At 41.1% G+C, this 16,227-nt stretch overlaps 1 protein-coding gene across 2 annotated transcripts in view; it reads left to right on the top strand.

The window, feature by feature from the left end:
* GC (GC vitamin D binding protein) overlaps positions 1-16,227 on the top strand; it is a 164,484-nt gene that overhangs the window by 101,719 nt on the left and 46,538 nt on the right. For both annotated transcript variants that reach the window (XM_040326097.1, XM_040326104.1), the window contains 3 exons: positions 3,948-4,077; positions 10,674-10,870; positions 13,795-13,927. In XM_040326097.1, the coding sequence (XP_040182031.1) occupies positions 3,948-4,077; positions 10,674-10,870; positions 13,795-13,927 (460 nt within the window). The remainder of the gene's footprint in view (positions 1-3,947; positions 4,078-10,673; positions 10,871-13,794; positions 13,928-16,227) is intronic.

The raw sequence follows: 16,227 nt of genomic DNA, 5'->3' as shown, positions 1-16,227 counted from the left end.
AAGCCCGAGAAGCCAGTAACCAGAAATTTTTATTATCTTCTATTCCCTCTTATTATTTTTATTATTATTATTATTATTATAAAAATGCTATTATTCCTGAAGCAAGAAAAAGCTTTTATTATTCCCATAGGCACCATCATCAGAATTCTTGCAGGGACAGTTTCTGGGCACACACTGAATTTAATGATGGAGGAATCTCTCCCGCTGCACTATTGTACTTGTGGGAGGTTTCTCTGCCATTACAATACAATAATCACTGCCAGCAGCTAAAGCCACCAGTAGTGATTGAATACAAAAAAACAACAACAAGCTGGTTGCATTGTCAATGGATAGATTGACTTCGGTAAAATCAGCCTGCCCATACATGGATCAAAATTCATCCAGTTCCTGCTGAACCAGCCAAATTTCAATCTGTCCATGGAAGGGTTTACTGCCTTACATCCAAAGAGCCTCCCCAGACTCTTTTTGTAAGGAAAGGGCTCCTGGGAGATGTATTTCTGAAAGCAGACCTATAGCAGTGGGAAATGAGCGCCCAGAAACTGCCCCTGCAAGAATTCTGATGATAATGTCTATGGCAATAATCAAAGCTGTTTCTAGCTTCAGGAATAATAGTTTTTTTTTGTAATAATAAAAGAAATAAAGATAATAATCTTTTTTGGTTACTGACTTCCCTCTTGATAGTATCCCAACACTGGTACGTCAAAGGAAAACCTAAAACAACTATAATAAAGCAACAAAAGTAGCAATACCTTCAGAAAAAACATACAGTGCCTTGAAAAAGTTTTCATACCCCTTGAAATTTTCCACCTTTTGTCATGTTACAACCAAAAACATAAATGTATTTTATTTGGATTTTGTGATAGAGCAACACAAAGTGGCACATAATTGTTTAGTAGAAGGAAAATGATAAATGGTTTTAAAATGTTTTTACAAATAAACATCTGAGATGGGTAACATGCATTTTTATTCAGCCCCCCTAAATCAATACTTTGTAGAACCACCTTTCACTGCAATTACAGCTGCCAGTCTTTTTAGGTATGTCTACCAGCTTTGCACATCTAGAGAGTGAAAATTTTGCCCATTCGTCTTTGCAAAATAGCTCAAGCTCTGTCAGATTGGATGGAGAGCGTCTGTGAGCAGCAATTTTCAAGTCTTGCCACAGATTCTCAATTGGATTTAGGTCTGGACATTGACTGGGCAATTTTAACATATGAATATGCTTTGATCTAAACCATTTAAAGCGGAGGTTCACCCTAAAAAACAAGTTTCTACTATGCCATCCAGCATACTAGCGTGAGCTACAGTATGCCTTTATTTATTTTTTGCGCCGTATTTACAGTTTAATACATTAGTTTAGTTTCAGACTAGTTTCGTTTCAGACTAGTAGGCGTTCCTATGAAGAGGGGAACATGATTGACGGCCAGCTATGGCGCGTCACGCTTCCCGAAAATAGCCGGAGTAGGACTCGGCTCTTCACGGCGCTATACGGCGCCTGCGCACAGACTAGGAGCTGACTGCGCAGGCGCCGTGAAGAGCCAAGTCCTATTTCGGCTATTTTCGGGAAGCGTGACGCGCCATAGCCGGCCGTCAATCATGTTCCCCTCTTCATAGGAACGCCTACTCCCCGCGGGGAGTCTGAAACTTAACTAATGGATTAAACTGTGAGTACGGTGAACCCCCGCTTTAAGTGTAGCTCTGGCTGTATGTTTAGGGTCGTTGTCCTGATGGAAGGTGAGCCTCCAACCCAGTCTCCAGTATTTTGCAGACTTCAACAGGTTTTCTTCTAAGATTGCCCTGTATTTGGCTCCATCCATCTTCCCATCAACTCTGACCAGCTTCCCTGTCCCTGCTGAAGAAAAGCATCCCTGCAACTTTATGCTGCCACCACCATGTTTTACGGTGGGGATGGTGTGCTTAGGGTGATGTGCAGTTTTAGTTTTCTGCCACACATAGAACTTTGCTTTTAGGCCAAAAAGTTAAACTTTGGTCTCATCTGACCAGAGCATCTATTTCCACATATTTGCTGTGTCCCCCACACGGCTTCACGCAAACTGAAAACTGAACTTCTTATAGCTTTCTTTCAACAATGGCTTTCTTCTTGTCACTCACACAGTGCCCGGGCATCGGCGGTAAAGCTTAGTGGCGCTTCACTATCATTTTGCGGTGCTTTTCGGGTGCTAGTGGGGTCCTTTTAACCCCCGCTAGTGTCTGAAAAAGGGTTGTCCGAAAAAGCATCTTGCGGGAGCGCTTTGGCGGTGCTGCCCATTGATTTCAATGGGCAGGGGGCGTTTTAGGAGTGGCACCACTCCTAAAGCACCTCAAAGAAGCTACTTGCAGAACTATTTTTTACATCCTGCCAGCGCAGTGCCCCAGTGTGAAAGCACTTGGGCTTTTACACTGGGACTGCAGGGGAGGCTTTTTCAGGTGCTTTACAGGCACTATTTTTAGCGCTAAAGCACTTGAAAAACACCTCCAGTGTGAAAGGGGTCTTAAGGTCAGATTTGTGGAGAGCACGACTAATAGTTGTCCTGTAGACAGATTCTCCCCCCTGAGATGTGGATGATGGATTGTTCTCCATGAGATGTCCAAAGCTTGGGATATTGTTTTATAACCCAATCCTGCTTTGAACTTCTCCACAACTTCATCCCTGATCTGTCTGGTGTGTTCCTTGACCTTCATGATGCTGTTTATTCACTAAGGTTATCTAACAAACCTCCGTGGGCTTCACAGGACAGCTGTATTTATACTGAGATTAAATTACACACAGGTGGACTCTAATTAGGTGACTTCTGAAGGCAATTGGTTCCACTAGATTTTAGTTAGGGGTATCAGAGTAAAGGGGGCTGAATACAAATCCACAGCACACTTTTCAGATATTTATTTGTAAAAAAAAAAAATTGAAAACCATTTATCATTTCCCTTCCACTTCACAATTATGTGCCACTTTGTGTTGATCTGTCACATCAAATCCCTACAAAATACATTTATGTTTTTGGTCGTAACATGACAAAATGTGGAAAATGTCAAAGGATATGAATACTTTTTCAAGGCACTGTACTTTTGTCCTTTAATATTTTCATGTTGACACATTTCTATTTGAGCATTAAAATGGATATTGCGTGCAGGAACGCATTGCATTTGATTTTCAAACTGCAAACTAAACTGTAAGGACTCGTACACACGATCGGTTAACCAGAGGACAACGGTCTGAAGGACCGTTGTCATAGGTTAACCTATGAAGCTGACTGATGGTCCATCGTGCCTACACACCATCAGTTAAAAAAACGGTCGTGTCAGAACGCGGTGACGTAAAACACAACGACGTGCTGAAAAAAACGAAGTTCAATGCTTCCAAGCATGCGTCGACTTGATTCTGAGCAAGCGTGGATTTTTAACCGATGGACGTGCCTACTAACGATCGTTTTTTTTCCCCCATCGGTTAGGAATCCATAGGTTCATTTTAAAGCAAGTTGGCTTTTTTTTAACCAATGGTTAAATAATATATGGGGCCTACACACGATCGGTTTGGACCGATAAAAACGGTCCATCAGACCGCTGTCCTCTGATTAACCTATCGTGTGTACGAGGCCTAACTTTTGCAATTTGCACATTTCGAACTATAATTTGAGACCAAGGACCAACTCCTAGCTATTAAATACAATATGATAGCACTGCCACCGGTCAAAGGAAACTGAAAAGAACAAGCATTCCTAAAAGGATCTGAATTGGACCTTATAATTGCAAGCTCTATTATTATACCACTGATTCAGCAAATAAAAAAAGTATTTTGGACTTAAATATTATTTGTATTTTGAAAAGCTTATTTTAATTAGATCTGTAATTTTCCACAAAAAATGTTGTAGTTTTTTATTTAGCTGATAACAATTCACCAGTACAATAAATAAGCAAAACAAACCTAATCTATTCTCACATTTATTTTTGCTTAGTGCTGCAGTAATGTTCAGCCAAAAGATTCCCTCTGCTGAGTTTAAAGATGTCATGCCAATTGTTGAGCAGGGCACTCGGGTGCTTGCCAAGTGCTGCAGATCTTTTTCTGATAACTGCATGGAAAATGAGGTAGGAAATTTATAATGATACGTTTTATAAAGCTACAGTTAATCTGATCAGTCTCAAGTACTTTTTGTATACAAAGTGAAACTGCATTTAAAGCTTTGCTTAAAAAGAAAAAAAAGCAATCACTTTTTTTTTTTTATGAATTGGAAAGTGGGGAATGTGTAAAACATTTTTCAGCTTTTTAAATTACCAAATGAGCTGGTGCTTTGCTAATAAACAAGTATTATAATATGTATAAACAAATATAATTGAGTGAATAAAGTGTAGTGTCTAAGCATTAAATGTCAAAGACAATACCAGAATGCATTGAATCAATATCATCAACCAAGACATTTTTAATATTGTAAAGTGCTCTCAGTGCTGTACCCTGTATCAACAAGTGCGTAACTCAAATTGTATTTATATACAAATAAAGTGCATCAAACTGGTAAATGTGAAATACACTGCATGTTTAAATGCAAGCAGAACAATAACAGAAAAATTGTTGGTTTACAAAGGTGCAAATAATCCAAAAAGCTATGTGCAAAATAATCCCAAATGATATGATTATTCAAACAGTAGATACATGTCCTATAGACAATCTTCAATGTGTGTAAAAATATATGAAGTGGTGCTCCTCCTTCTCCATTCTAAAGTTTGATGTCACTCTTTAATAAATGCAAGTAGAGTCTACCTCTTGTGAGAAATAAATAAATAGTGCAGATGGCAGCTCACCTTGGGGTTTGATCTATATTGTCATATAGATCAAATATGCTTGTTTGTACGTCTCTCCTTCGTGTGGGTGCCTTGCCGAAAAAGTTCCCCCGGCGGATAAGGACCTTCTTGAATTGCGCAGGCGTGAACTGAGCCTCCGAAAATAGCCGTACATGTAGAGTTGAGAGTCAGCTCTAGACGGCGCCTGCGCACACCATATTGTACTGCCGAGGCGGTGGTGCTATACTTCTGACATCCAGGCTCATTCCTTACCATCCCCGTGGACATGGAGCATGTTAAAAAAAGAGCCAGGAGGCCGACTGGCCACTTACAATGAGGTCCTGGACCTGTTGCAATAACTATTTACATCAACATTGCAAAGCACCCACCCCTTGCAGAGTAGCACTAGCATCGGGAGCGTGCGTAGTCATTGCGCAGGCGCCGTCTAGAGCTGACTCTCAGCTCTACATGTTTGGCTATTTTCGGAGCTCAGTTTACGTTTGTACTGCGCAAGCGCAGTACAGGGGGGTCCTTATCCGCCGGGGGTAACTTATTCGGCAGAACAACGGCACCTCCGTCAATCTGCCGTGTATGTCCTTCCTGTTGGCTCCTCTCCAATTGCTCTCACGTTAGCTCACATATAGTAAAAAAATATATCTCATAGAGTAAAACCATTGCATATTTTATTGAAATAAAAGTAACACTCACATTTAAGAACAAGATATACAGCAAAGTTTGTAGGTTGTAACACTTTAACTACTCCCCACATGGCCACTGCATACAGTACAGACCAAAAGTTTGGACACACCTTCTCATTCAAAGAGTTTTCTTTATTTTCATGACTATGAAAATTGTAGATTCACACTGAAGGCATCAAAACTAAATATAAAAATAAATAAAATATATTTCATATTCTAGGTTCTTCAAAGTAGCCACCTTTTGCTTTGATTACTGCTTGGCACACTCTTGGCATTATCTTGATGAGCTTCAAGAGGTAGTCACCTGGCGCAGCACCCCATCACTCTCCTTCTTGGTCAAATAGCCCTTACACAGCCTGGAGGTGTGTTTGGGGTCATTGTCCTGTTGAAAAATAAATGATGGTCCAACTAAACGCAAACCGGATGGAATAGCCTGCCGCTGCAAGATGCTGTGGTAGCCATGCTGGTTCAGTATGCTTTCAATTTTGATTAAATCCCCAACAGTGTCACCAGCAAAGCACCCCCACACCATCACACCTCCTCCTCCATGCTTCGCGGTGGGAACCAGGCATGTAGAGTCCATCCGTTCACCTTTTCTGCGTCGCAGAAAGACACAGGGGTTGGAACCAAAGATCTCAAGTTTGGACTCATCAGACCAAAGCACAGATTTCCACTGGTCTAATGTCCATTCCTTGTGTTCTTTAGCCCAAACAAGTCTCGTCTGCTTGTTGCCTTTCTTTAGCAGTGGTTTCCTAGCAGATATTCTACCATGAAGGCCTGATTCACACAGTCTCCTCTTAACAGTTCTAGAGATGTGTCTGCTGCAAAAGGTGGCTACTTTGAAGAACCTAGAATATGAAATATATTTTCAGTTGTTTCACACTTTTTTGTTATGTATAATTCCACATGTGTTAATTCATAGTTTTGATGCCTTCAGTGTGAATCTATTTTCATAGTCATGGAAATAAAGAAAACTCTTTGATTGAGAAGGTGTGTCCAAACTTTTGGTCTGTACTGTATGTGCGGCTGGGTGGGCACTCCTCTCCTCACACAATAGTTGTCAGTGAGGAGAGCGTATCGCTGCAGCCGGCTGGTGATCAGTGTGTATGAGCTGTTTTTTACAGCTTTTTACACACTGATCACCAGCCTAGTAACACACACATGTAAATACACAATGTAAAACACACATGTCCCCCACATATGTCCCAATGATTATCTGCACAAATATGTCCGTGATGACCTGAGCACATCTGTACATGATCATTTGCGTACATATGTCTGTGATCACACAAACCAATTATTATACACTTAACGGGATTTTTTTTACCAAAGACATGTACCAGAATTTTTTTTGGCTTATATTTATGACAAAATTCGATTTTGTTGGATTTATTTTAAAATAGAATAAAGAAAATATTTTTTTTCCCAAAGTTACGCTCTTTTTTCTACATATATCACAAAAAATAAAAAAACGGAGTCGTGAATAAATACCACCAAAAGAAAGCTCTGTTTGTGCGAATAAAATCATAAAAGATTTATTTGGGTACAGTATAGCATGATCGCGCAATCGTCATTGAAAATGCGAGAGTGCTGAAAGCTGAAAATTGGCCTGGGAAGAAAGGGGGCGAAAGTGCCCAGTATTGAAATGGTTAAAGACACCTCTGGTCTGGCCGAGACTCGGAAGTTGACTTCACCTAGCTCCTTCTGACGCATTGCGTCACAAGACATGTGACTTCATCAGGGAAGTCCACACGTCGTTGTGCATGTGGGAGCAAGTGCGCATTTGCTTTGTGCATGTAAAACAATATGAATTAGCCTGTGCCTATTCACAGGACGCCTTCCAGAAGAGCCATCTTGTCTGCTGGTATGCCCTTCCTGACATGCCTGGAGGGTGCTCTAAAACTTGAAAGCAATTCTAATAAAACTTCTTTATCTTCCAAAGCTGAAAACAAATATTTACAAAATAATACAGAATAGTTTATATCTATAAAATAGCTGATTCGCCTCATAAATAGTTTTTTTTATCTCTTTTGTCACAGGAAATGCTGTATTTTAGTACATTATACTACTTGATATTTGTTTACTGCATTTTTTCATAGACATCTTAAGTTTTATAAAATATTCCAGAATTACACAGAGTTCCATTGTATTTGTGTTCTTTTGAATTTTAGCAAAATGATTTGTAAAAAGACGATGAAAGATAATATTTTGATGTGGATAATGTGAACTAATAAGTTACAATATTAAACATCTGCTATTCAGAACACAATGGCAGTTTTTTTTTTTTAAATGAAGGAGAAAACAAGATGACTAGTTATTTGTTCACTGCTTGTTATCATAAACATCCTCAGTTATCTTAAATATTCCAGAATTATAGGTTGTTCCATTTAATGTGTGCTCAATTGCATTTCAGCAAATTGATTTGTAAAAAATGAAATATTTTTTTTATGTAGATAATGTGAAATAATGAGTTATAACATTAGGCATCTGTTATTCAGAACACAATGGCAGGTTATTAAATATGAAGAAGAGAACAAATACAAGACAATAGTTCCAGCTACTACAATAAAACATGAACATTATTTTTATGTCATTTTTTAGACATTAGCTTACCACACAATGCGAGACAAAGAAGCTAGGAACATACACCATGTACTGCTTGCTGTTTTTATTACATTTAAAATGTTTATATAATATCAAACATCAGAGATAATATTAAAGGCAAATATACCATTAAAGGTTCATGCAAAAAAGGGACAATGCAAAATTTGAACGTGGGTATGAACATCTGGACAACTAAAAGCACTCCAAAAATTATATTTTTCTTTTCTTTTTTTTTTTTACTTTTTTTTACAGCATCCCATAAATTAACAGTGTGGAGCAGTAAAACAACGAATGGTCTTTAATAAAAAAAATTGTGATTTACGCAATGTAAGCGTATTTCAATTAAACATATTTTTAACCTAAACTCCTGAAAGATTTACAGTAAACAACACAAATTAATGCAGTTTTTTATTAATCTATACATCATTAAATGTATTTTTTAAATGCAAGCAGTTTATGCCCTTGAATGTGCCCTAGTATCAGCCTCTTGTATTCTATCCAGGACTGTCTTAATAGCATCATGGGCCCCTGGGCAAAGTAATGCGCCGGGGCCCCTACTATCTTGCCCCAATTTACACACCTACTTTTTAAGAAATAAAGTATAAATAGTTGATAGAATTAAACATATATTCATTAGTACTTTCAGGAGGGCACAGTATAGATTCTGGGACACTTCCCGGGACACGACCATATCAGGACAGTTTAGTAAAAAGCGTGACTGTTCCAGAAAATCCAGGACAGTTGGCAAGCATGATCTAATGCAAGATTATTGTGGGGCTCTGGTGTACCTGGGGCCCCTGGGCGGTGCCCAGGAGTGCCCTTGCATTAAGATGGCCCTGATTCTTTCTATATCATTCAGTGCCTGATTAAACTCCATGAAAGCCCTTAAAGCGGGGGTTCACCCTATAAAAAAATGTATTTTTATTTTTTTTCTTCTAGCATAAAATTCGGCATAGTAGCGCGAGCTACAGTATGCCTGTCTTAATTTTTTTATCCCCGTACTCACAGTGTAATCGTACATAGAAGATTCCGACTGCCCACGGGGAATGGGCGTTCCAATCCAGACGGAAGGTGATTGACGGCCGGCTCTGGCGCGTCACGCTTCTCCGGAAATAGCCGAAATAGGCTTTGCTCTTCACGGCGCCTGCGCATAGTCTGTGCGCAGGCGCCGTGAAGAGCCGAGACCTACTCCGGCTGTCTTCGGGGAGCGTGACGTGCCAGAGCCGGTCGTCAATCACCCTCCCTCTTGAAAGGAACGCCCATTCCCCGCGGGCAGTCGGAATCTTCTATGTACGATATAACAGTGAGTACGGGGATAAAAAAATTAAGACAGGCATACTGTAGCTACTATGCCAAATTTTATGCTAAAAAGTTGTTCTGCAGGGTGAAACACCGCTTTAAGCAGTCAAAATGCTAGGGCCTCGCTCACAGTGTTTCTGGATTCTCGTGCCGCTAGATGGAGATGACCATCACTAATGTACATTACACAAACGTAGGTTGCACCAACATTTTTTAACAAACTGACAGCTGAAAGAAGATGAGCTTTTAAGGGACAAACTGTAATGTGAACCTGATGTCAATGGTTTATGTACTTTAGGCTGTCATTGGGTACATTACACTAAGGCAGTTTTTTCTCTATAGAGTCTTTAATGTAATGTTTTAATTTCTTTGAGTTAATTCATTTTTTGTATCTTTTGTAAACAATTTAAGAAAGTTTCATTCTAATTTTCTTTCAAGTTTAAATCAATATTTATTATTAAATCAATATGTTGATCCATTGTTGCGGGGCCCTTAAATAGTGTGGGTCCCATAGGTCGGTGCTAACACTGCCTATCGGTAATCCCACACTGATAACAGGGTTCTGACTGTGGGTGACAGTCAAGAAGCTGATCATTTGTGCTGGAGTGATCTTGTGTAAACAAGGGAGCTTCTCATAGGAGGAGAGAGCACACTGACAGAGAGAAATGAGCTCCCACTGTCTATGTATGGGCCCATGCACATGCTCATGCAGACCTGTAAAATTCTGACATACCCGTGCATCTGTAGGTTGCCTGCATGCAGGGCCGGCCTTAGGTGTTCAGGCGCCCTGTGCAAGCTAATCCTGTGGCGCCCCCCCATCTTCACCCCTCGCCCCCAAGACATTGTGCAATTTGACGCCCCCCTCAAAGTGCCGCCTGCTACATTGGTACCATCGGGTCCCATGTGATCACGTGAGCAACTGACTGCGACTTACATTCTGCGAGCTGTGATGGCCGCACGGCACCCCTGTTGCCCATGGTGCCCTGTGCGGCCGCACAGCTCGCACACCCCAAAGGCCGGCCCTGCCTGCATGGTGAGTGCAGATGCAACAAAAAAGGGGTCATGCATGCAGGATGGGTGCCAGAGTCCATCTGAATGATCCCTAAATGTTTCTTAAATGCAGCAGAAAAAATGAGGTCTCCCGCCCCACCAGAAAGGACTGTGATGTGTGGCTGTGCCGTGCAAATGTCAGGACTGGATAGACAGAAATACAAAACCCTTGAGAATGGAAAACATATATGTATTTCTTCTGTGTATTTAGCTGTTTGCCTGAAGTACTGTTTAACTAAGTGTTTATCTTTGCAGATGTCTGTGCACATCAAACAAGTATGTACGAAGCTATCAAGAGACGCCAGAGTTACTGAATGCTGTAAAAAAGCACCAATAGATACTCTGCATTGCTTACATTCCATGAGTGCTGCTGAGTCTATCAAGCTTCCAAAGCTTCAGTTGCCACCAGCTGACCAACTATGTAAAAAGGGCAAGAATCAAGGGCTTGAAAAGTAAGCAGAAATCTGTACTATAAAATTAAGGCCATAATATCCTTTCTAATAGATTGGTTGCATGAAGACAGAGCCATTTAAGAGTAGCAATCCTATACCTACATTTTTCTTTAGGGTGTCATATAAATCAATATCATGTTTTAACATGTGAACACTTTATCCTGTAGTATAAGGAGGCAGCTAATGTTGCAAAAACTGGTAGAATGTGAGACATTAAATAATCGAGCTATAGAAGATCTATATATTTGAAGAGGAACTTCAGACTAATTAAAGAACAAGCAACCGCTTTAGAATGGGAGCTTTTTTATCTGGTTCAGATCTGCTTAGCTAGTGAAAAGAAACGGGCAAACATAATAACAAATACTGGTATGTACTAATGCACGTGGTCACTAAGCAGGGTAAGGCCTGATTCACACCTATGCATTTTTAGTGCTTTTTGCAGATTTGCACTACAGAACGTGTTCCATAGGAAACCATGTTAAATGGACTGTAGTGCAAATCTGCAAAAAGCACCAAAACTGCATAGGTGTGAATCAGACCTAAGGGTTGATCTTGGAAACATTTAATAGAATTATATGGCCATTTTAGATTTGGGTACAGTTTTTGTGGGATTATGCATGAAGCTTGATTAGGAGTCTGGTTCTGTTCATTGTATGGTAAATGCATGTATTATTCGGTCTTAAAAATCACTGTGCAGAACATTTACATGCGTCATGCTTTTTTTAAACAAAGAACTATTATGCATTGGGGGGAATTTACTAAAACTGGAGCACATAAGATCTGGTGCAGCTGTGCACAGTAACCAATCAGCTTCTAGGTTTTATTGTCAAAGCTTAACTGAACAAGCTGAAGTTAGAAGCTGATTGGTCACTATGCACCACTGCACCAGATTCTGTGTGCGCCAGTTTTAGTAAAGCACCTCCAAAGTGTTGCACACCAAGATCAAAGTAACTGTGATGTAATGGACTTGGAGCTATTTATTGTGCTATTGAAGAGTACCATAAACCACCTCCCACGGCAAAAAAAAAATCATGTTTGTTTTCTTAAAGCGGATCTCCACTCTAAAGTGGAGTCCCGCTGATCGGCACCCTCCCCCCCTCCGGTGTCACATTTGACACCTTTCAGGGGGGAGGGGGGTGCAGATACCTGTCTACAGACAGGTATCTGCACCCACTTCCGGCCCTACGATACGGGCAAAGGACGGGTTTTTTCTCCGCTTCCCGTCCGTCCCCCGTTGTATGCTGGGAACACTCGGCTCCCAGCACACAGCGGGAGCCAATCGGCGGGCGCAGCGCGACTCGCGCATGCGCCGTAGGGAACCGGGCAGTGAAGCCGGAGCGCTTCACTTCCTGGTTCCCTCACCGTGGATGGAGGGGGGAGCAGCAGGGTGACGAGCGATCAGCTCGTCATCTGCTGCGATCACCGCTGGACTCCAGGACAGGTAAGTGTCCTTATATTAAAAGTCAGCAGCTGCAGTATTTGTAGCTGCTGGCTTTTAATATATTTGTTTAGTGGCACATATCTGCTTTAAGGCCTGCTTTGATGTATTACAGCAACAATATACATTAACATTGCATAACATTGGGATTATTTAGTGTTCATATAGCAAAGGGTATGATTACTCTGAAAATTGTATATTGCCAAAGGTTGTAAAAAAGCTGAAGCTATGTTATCTTTAAATACCCAATCACGTGCAGGATTTTATGCACATAATTAAATTATTGTAAACATAGCTTCACCCTCTTTACTATGGCCTGATTCACACCTATGCAGGTTGCAGTTTGCATTTTCCAGGGCAATTTGCGTTTTTCAATACACGCTTTTGATCCATTCAAGTCCATGGAGCCAAAAACCAGAAAAAGTCCCTGGCACTTTCCAAAAAATGCACAGATGTCAACTACATCCATAAGAAACCATGTTTACGCACTGTAGTGTGTTTCGGCAAAACTGAAAATGCACTAAAAAATGCATTGGTGTGAACCAGTCCTAAAATAAGAGAAGCCACCATTTGGTTATAGAAGTGCCAACAGAAGCTGCTGCAGGTGTGTGCAGGTATAACTAATGCCGCGTACACACGATCGGTCCATCCGATGAGAACGGACCGATGGATCGTTTTCATCGGTTAACCGATGAAGCTGACTGATGGTCCGTCGCGCCTACACACCATCGGTTAAAAATAAACTATCGTGTCAGAACGTGGTGATGTAAAACACAACGACGTGCTGAAAAAAATTAAGTTCAATGCTTCCAACCATGCGTCGACTTGATTCTGAGCATGCGTGGATTTTTAACTGATGGTTGTGCCTACTAACGATCGTTTTTTTCCCATCGGCTAGGAATCCATCGGTTAAATTTAAGACAAGATTGCTTTTTTTTAACCTATGGATAAATAACCTATGGGGCCCACACACCATCGGTTTTGACCGATTAAAACGGTCCATCAGACCATTCTCATCGGTTTAACCGATCGTGTGTACGCGGCATTACCGTAGGTTTGAAAAAAATAGATCTTCAAAGGTCCCACTATTGTTTGATATGTCTGTGAAAGGGCCTTCAATCAAATAGAGAGTATACTGTAAACAAAGTCCACAAATTGCCACGTGACAAAAAAATACACTGATGGTTGCAAGTTGCAATCAGTTTTCTGTATATGTACTGGAAGTAAAATATAGGAAAGCTATAAAGTATTATTTTAATCCATCTGTACTAGAAAAAGCCTTTGTGAATATTTTCCTAAATCAATAACAGGATATACAATAAAATAAAATACTTTTTCATAATCTGGTTTAAGGACGAAACATAATGGAAAAACATAAATAATACTTAATCGCCTATATCCATGCTTGTTTTGAAGAAGGCATATTTTTAATTTACCAGATGAAAGAAAAGTTGTTTTATCTCGGCAGTCTTTTTCTCATCTGCAGGTACATGTATGAGATAGCAAGGAGAAACACTAAGCTGCCAGAAGTGTTTGTTGAAAAGCTGTATGAGTCTGTTACAGAGATTGTGAAGAAATGCTGCAGTTCAGAAAATGCAAATTCTTGTCTGGATAAGAAGGTACTGTGACTTCTTTACCGCTTGAACACAAGCATGTTGTCCTTTCCACAGCCTTTATACTTGGAGTATGATTCAAATTGAAGTGTCACTGCATAAGCAATAGTTAGAAGAAACATGCTCTTTTTTTTATCACATCACCAACATCTAGTTGAGTTATCCTGGATGATTTCCAACCAAGTCAGAACATGGTACCTTGAGGCAAAAAACAAAGGGCCAGATTCACGTAGCCCGGGCGCAACGTAACTTAAACGATTTAAGTTACACCGCCGCAAATTTCCCAGTTAGTGCCCGATCCACAAAGCACTTACCTGTAAATTTGCGGCAGTGTATCCTAAATCCGTCCGGCGCAAGGCGGGCCCAATCGAATGGGGCGAGTGCCATTTAAATTAGGCGCGCTCCCGCGCCGGACATACTGCGCATACCCGACGTGCATTGCGCTAAATGACGTCGCACAGACGTCATTTGCTTAGACGTTAACGTAAATGGCGTCCAGCACCATTCACGGACGTCTTACACAAACGACGTTGATGTTTAAATTTTGACGCGGGAACAACAGCCATACTTAACATGGCTTAAGACAACTAGGGCTCAGCCCTAGTTTTACGCGGCGTAACTCGACGGAAACAACGTTGAGTTAGATCGACGGGCCGTTCGGACGTTCGGGGATCGCCGTAAGTATTCATTTGCAATTTCTACGCCGGCCGCAATGGCCTCGCCACCTAGCGGCCGGCCTAGAATTGCATCCTTAAGATCCGACAGTGTAATTCAATTACACCTGTCGGATCTTAGGGCTAGCTATGTGTAACTGATTCTATGAATCAGCCGCATAGTTAGAAACAGAGATACGACGGCGTATCAGTAGATACGCCGTCGTATCTCTTCTGTAAATCTGGCCCAAAAGGCCCACGTAAGCCAGCCATACACTGGGAAAAAAAAGTACCAGTACCTGATTCCTTCCTCCACAGTTAATAGCATGGGTTGATGACTCCTTCCCACCATCTATTGTGTTTTGATGGCCAGCCCCCGTGGCTGTTGGAATACCTGAGCAGTGGCTGCGTCTGACTAAATACAACCACTGTTTGTCCAGCAATGTTTCACCCAGCGCTTTGGATTTTCAGATCAAAGAATGTCCGGTGGGAGAAGCGAAAAAGAAGAGCTCCTTGCAAAGAAAACAATTACTTATCTGTCCTGCTGCCCATGCCCCTGAACTAGCCCGCTAGCGGCTGAATAGCACCGCAAAATTCACGGTAAAGCGCCACTAAAAATAGCGGCACTTTACCACCGACGCCGCCCCTGCATGAAAGGGGCCTAAGGGGCGTTTGGAGCTGAACTCAAAAGCTTTTTTGCCCTAATGCAGAATTCAACCTTTATAACCACTTTAATGTACAGTTGTGGCCAAAAGTTTTGAGAATGACACAAATAATAATTTTCACAAAGTTTGCTGCTAAACTGCTTTTAGATCTTTGTTTCAGTTGTTTCTGTGATGTAGTGAAATATAATTACACGCACTTCATACGTTTCAAAGGCTTTTATCGACAATTACATGACATTTATGCAAAGAGTCAGTATTTGCAGTGAAAATGTTGAAAGAAAAATAAAACCTTTTTATAGTTTGTTGCATAATTTTGCAAATAGCACATTTTTCTCTATCACTGATGAGGCTGATGAGGCTCCAGTGATGGGCACTGATAGGCTGCACTAATGGGCAATGATGAGACAGCACTGGTGGGTACTGATGAGGGGGCACTGATGAGGCTGCACTGAGGGGCACTGATAGGTGGCACTGATAGGCACTGATAGGCACTGATGGGTGGCACTAATAGGTGACACTGATAAGGAGGCACTGATGGGCACTGATTAGCAGCACTGATGACAACTGATTGGCAGCACTGGTAGGCACTGATTTTCAGCACTGGTGGGCACAGATTTGCAGCACTGGTGGGACTTCATTGATAAACAGGACACTGATAATCAGTACCCTGATTATCAGTGTAGATATCCCTTTTAGAGAAGCCAGTTATCAGCTCTCTTCTCCTCTCCTTATGCTGTCATATGACGGTACCCCAGAACTAGACGTCATTAGGCTATAGCGCAGTCGGCAAGTGGTTAAATGTGGTGGTTGCAGTTTTTTTTTTTTTTTAGGCTTTTTTGTATCCTTTTTTACCTAGAGATCCAAAGAGGCACATTTATTGCCTTATGGTGTCCCCAGTCTGGAAGGAGGAGCAATAAGCAGCATTGTGAGTCTAGGGAGAGTGTAGTGTTATGCCACATACACACGATTGGATTTCCGATAGAATTTT

The sequence above is a fragment of the Rana temporaria genome, chromosome 1, assembly GCF_905171775.1.
Source record: "Rana temporaria chromosome 1, aRanTem1.1, whole genome shotgun sequence".
Lineage (NCBI taxonomy): Eukaryota > Metazoa > Chordata > Amphibia > Anura > Ranidae > Rana > Rana temporaria.
Note: the sequence above shows the minus strand (reverse complement) of the source record. Positions and strands in the feature narration are given on the sequence as shown.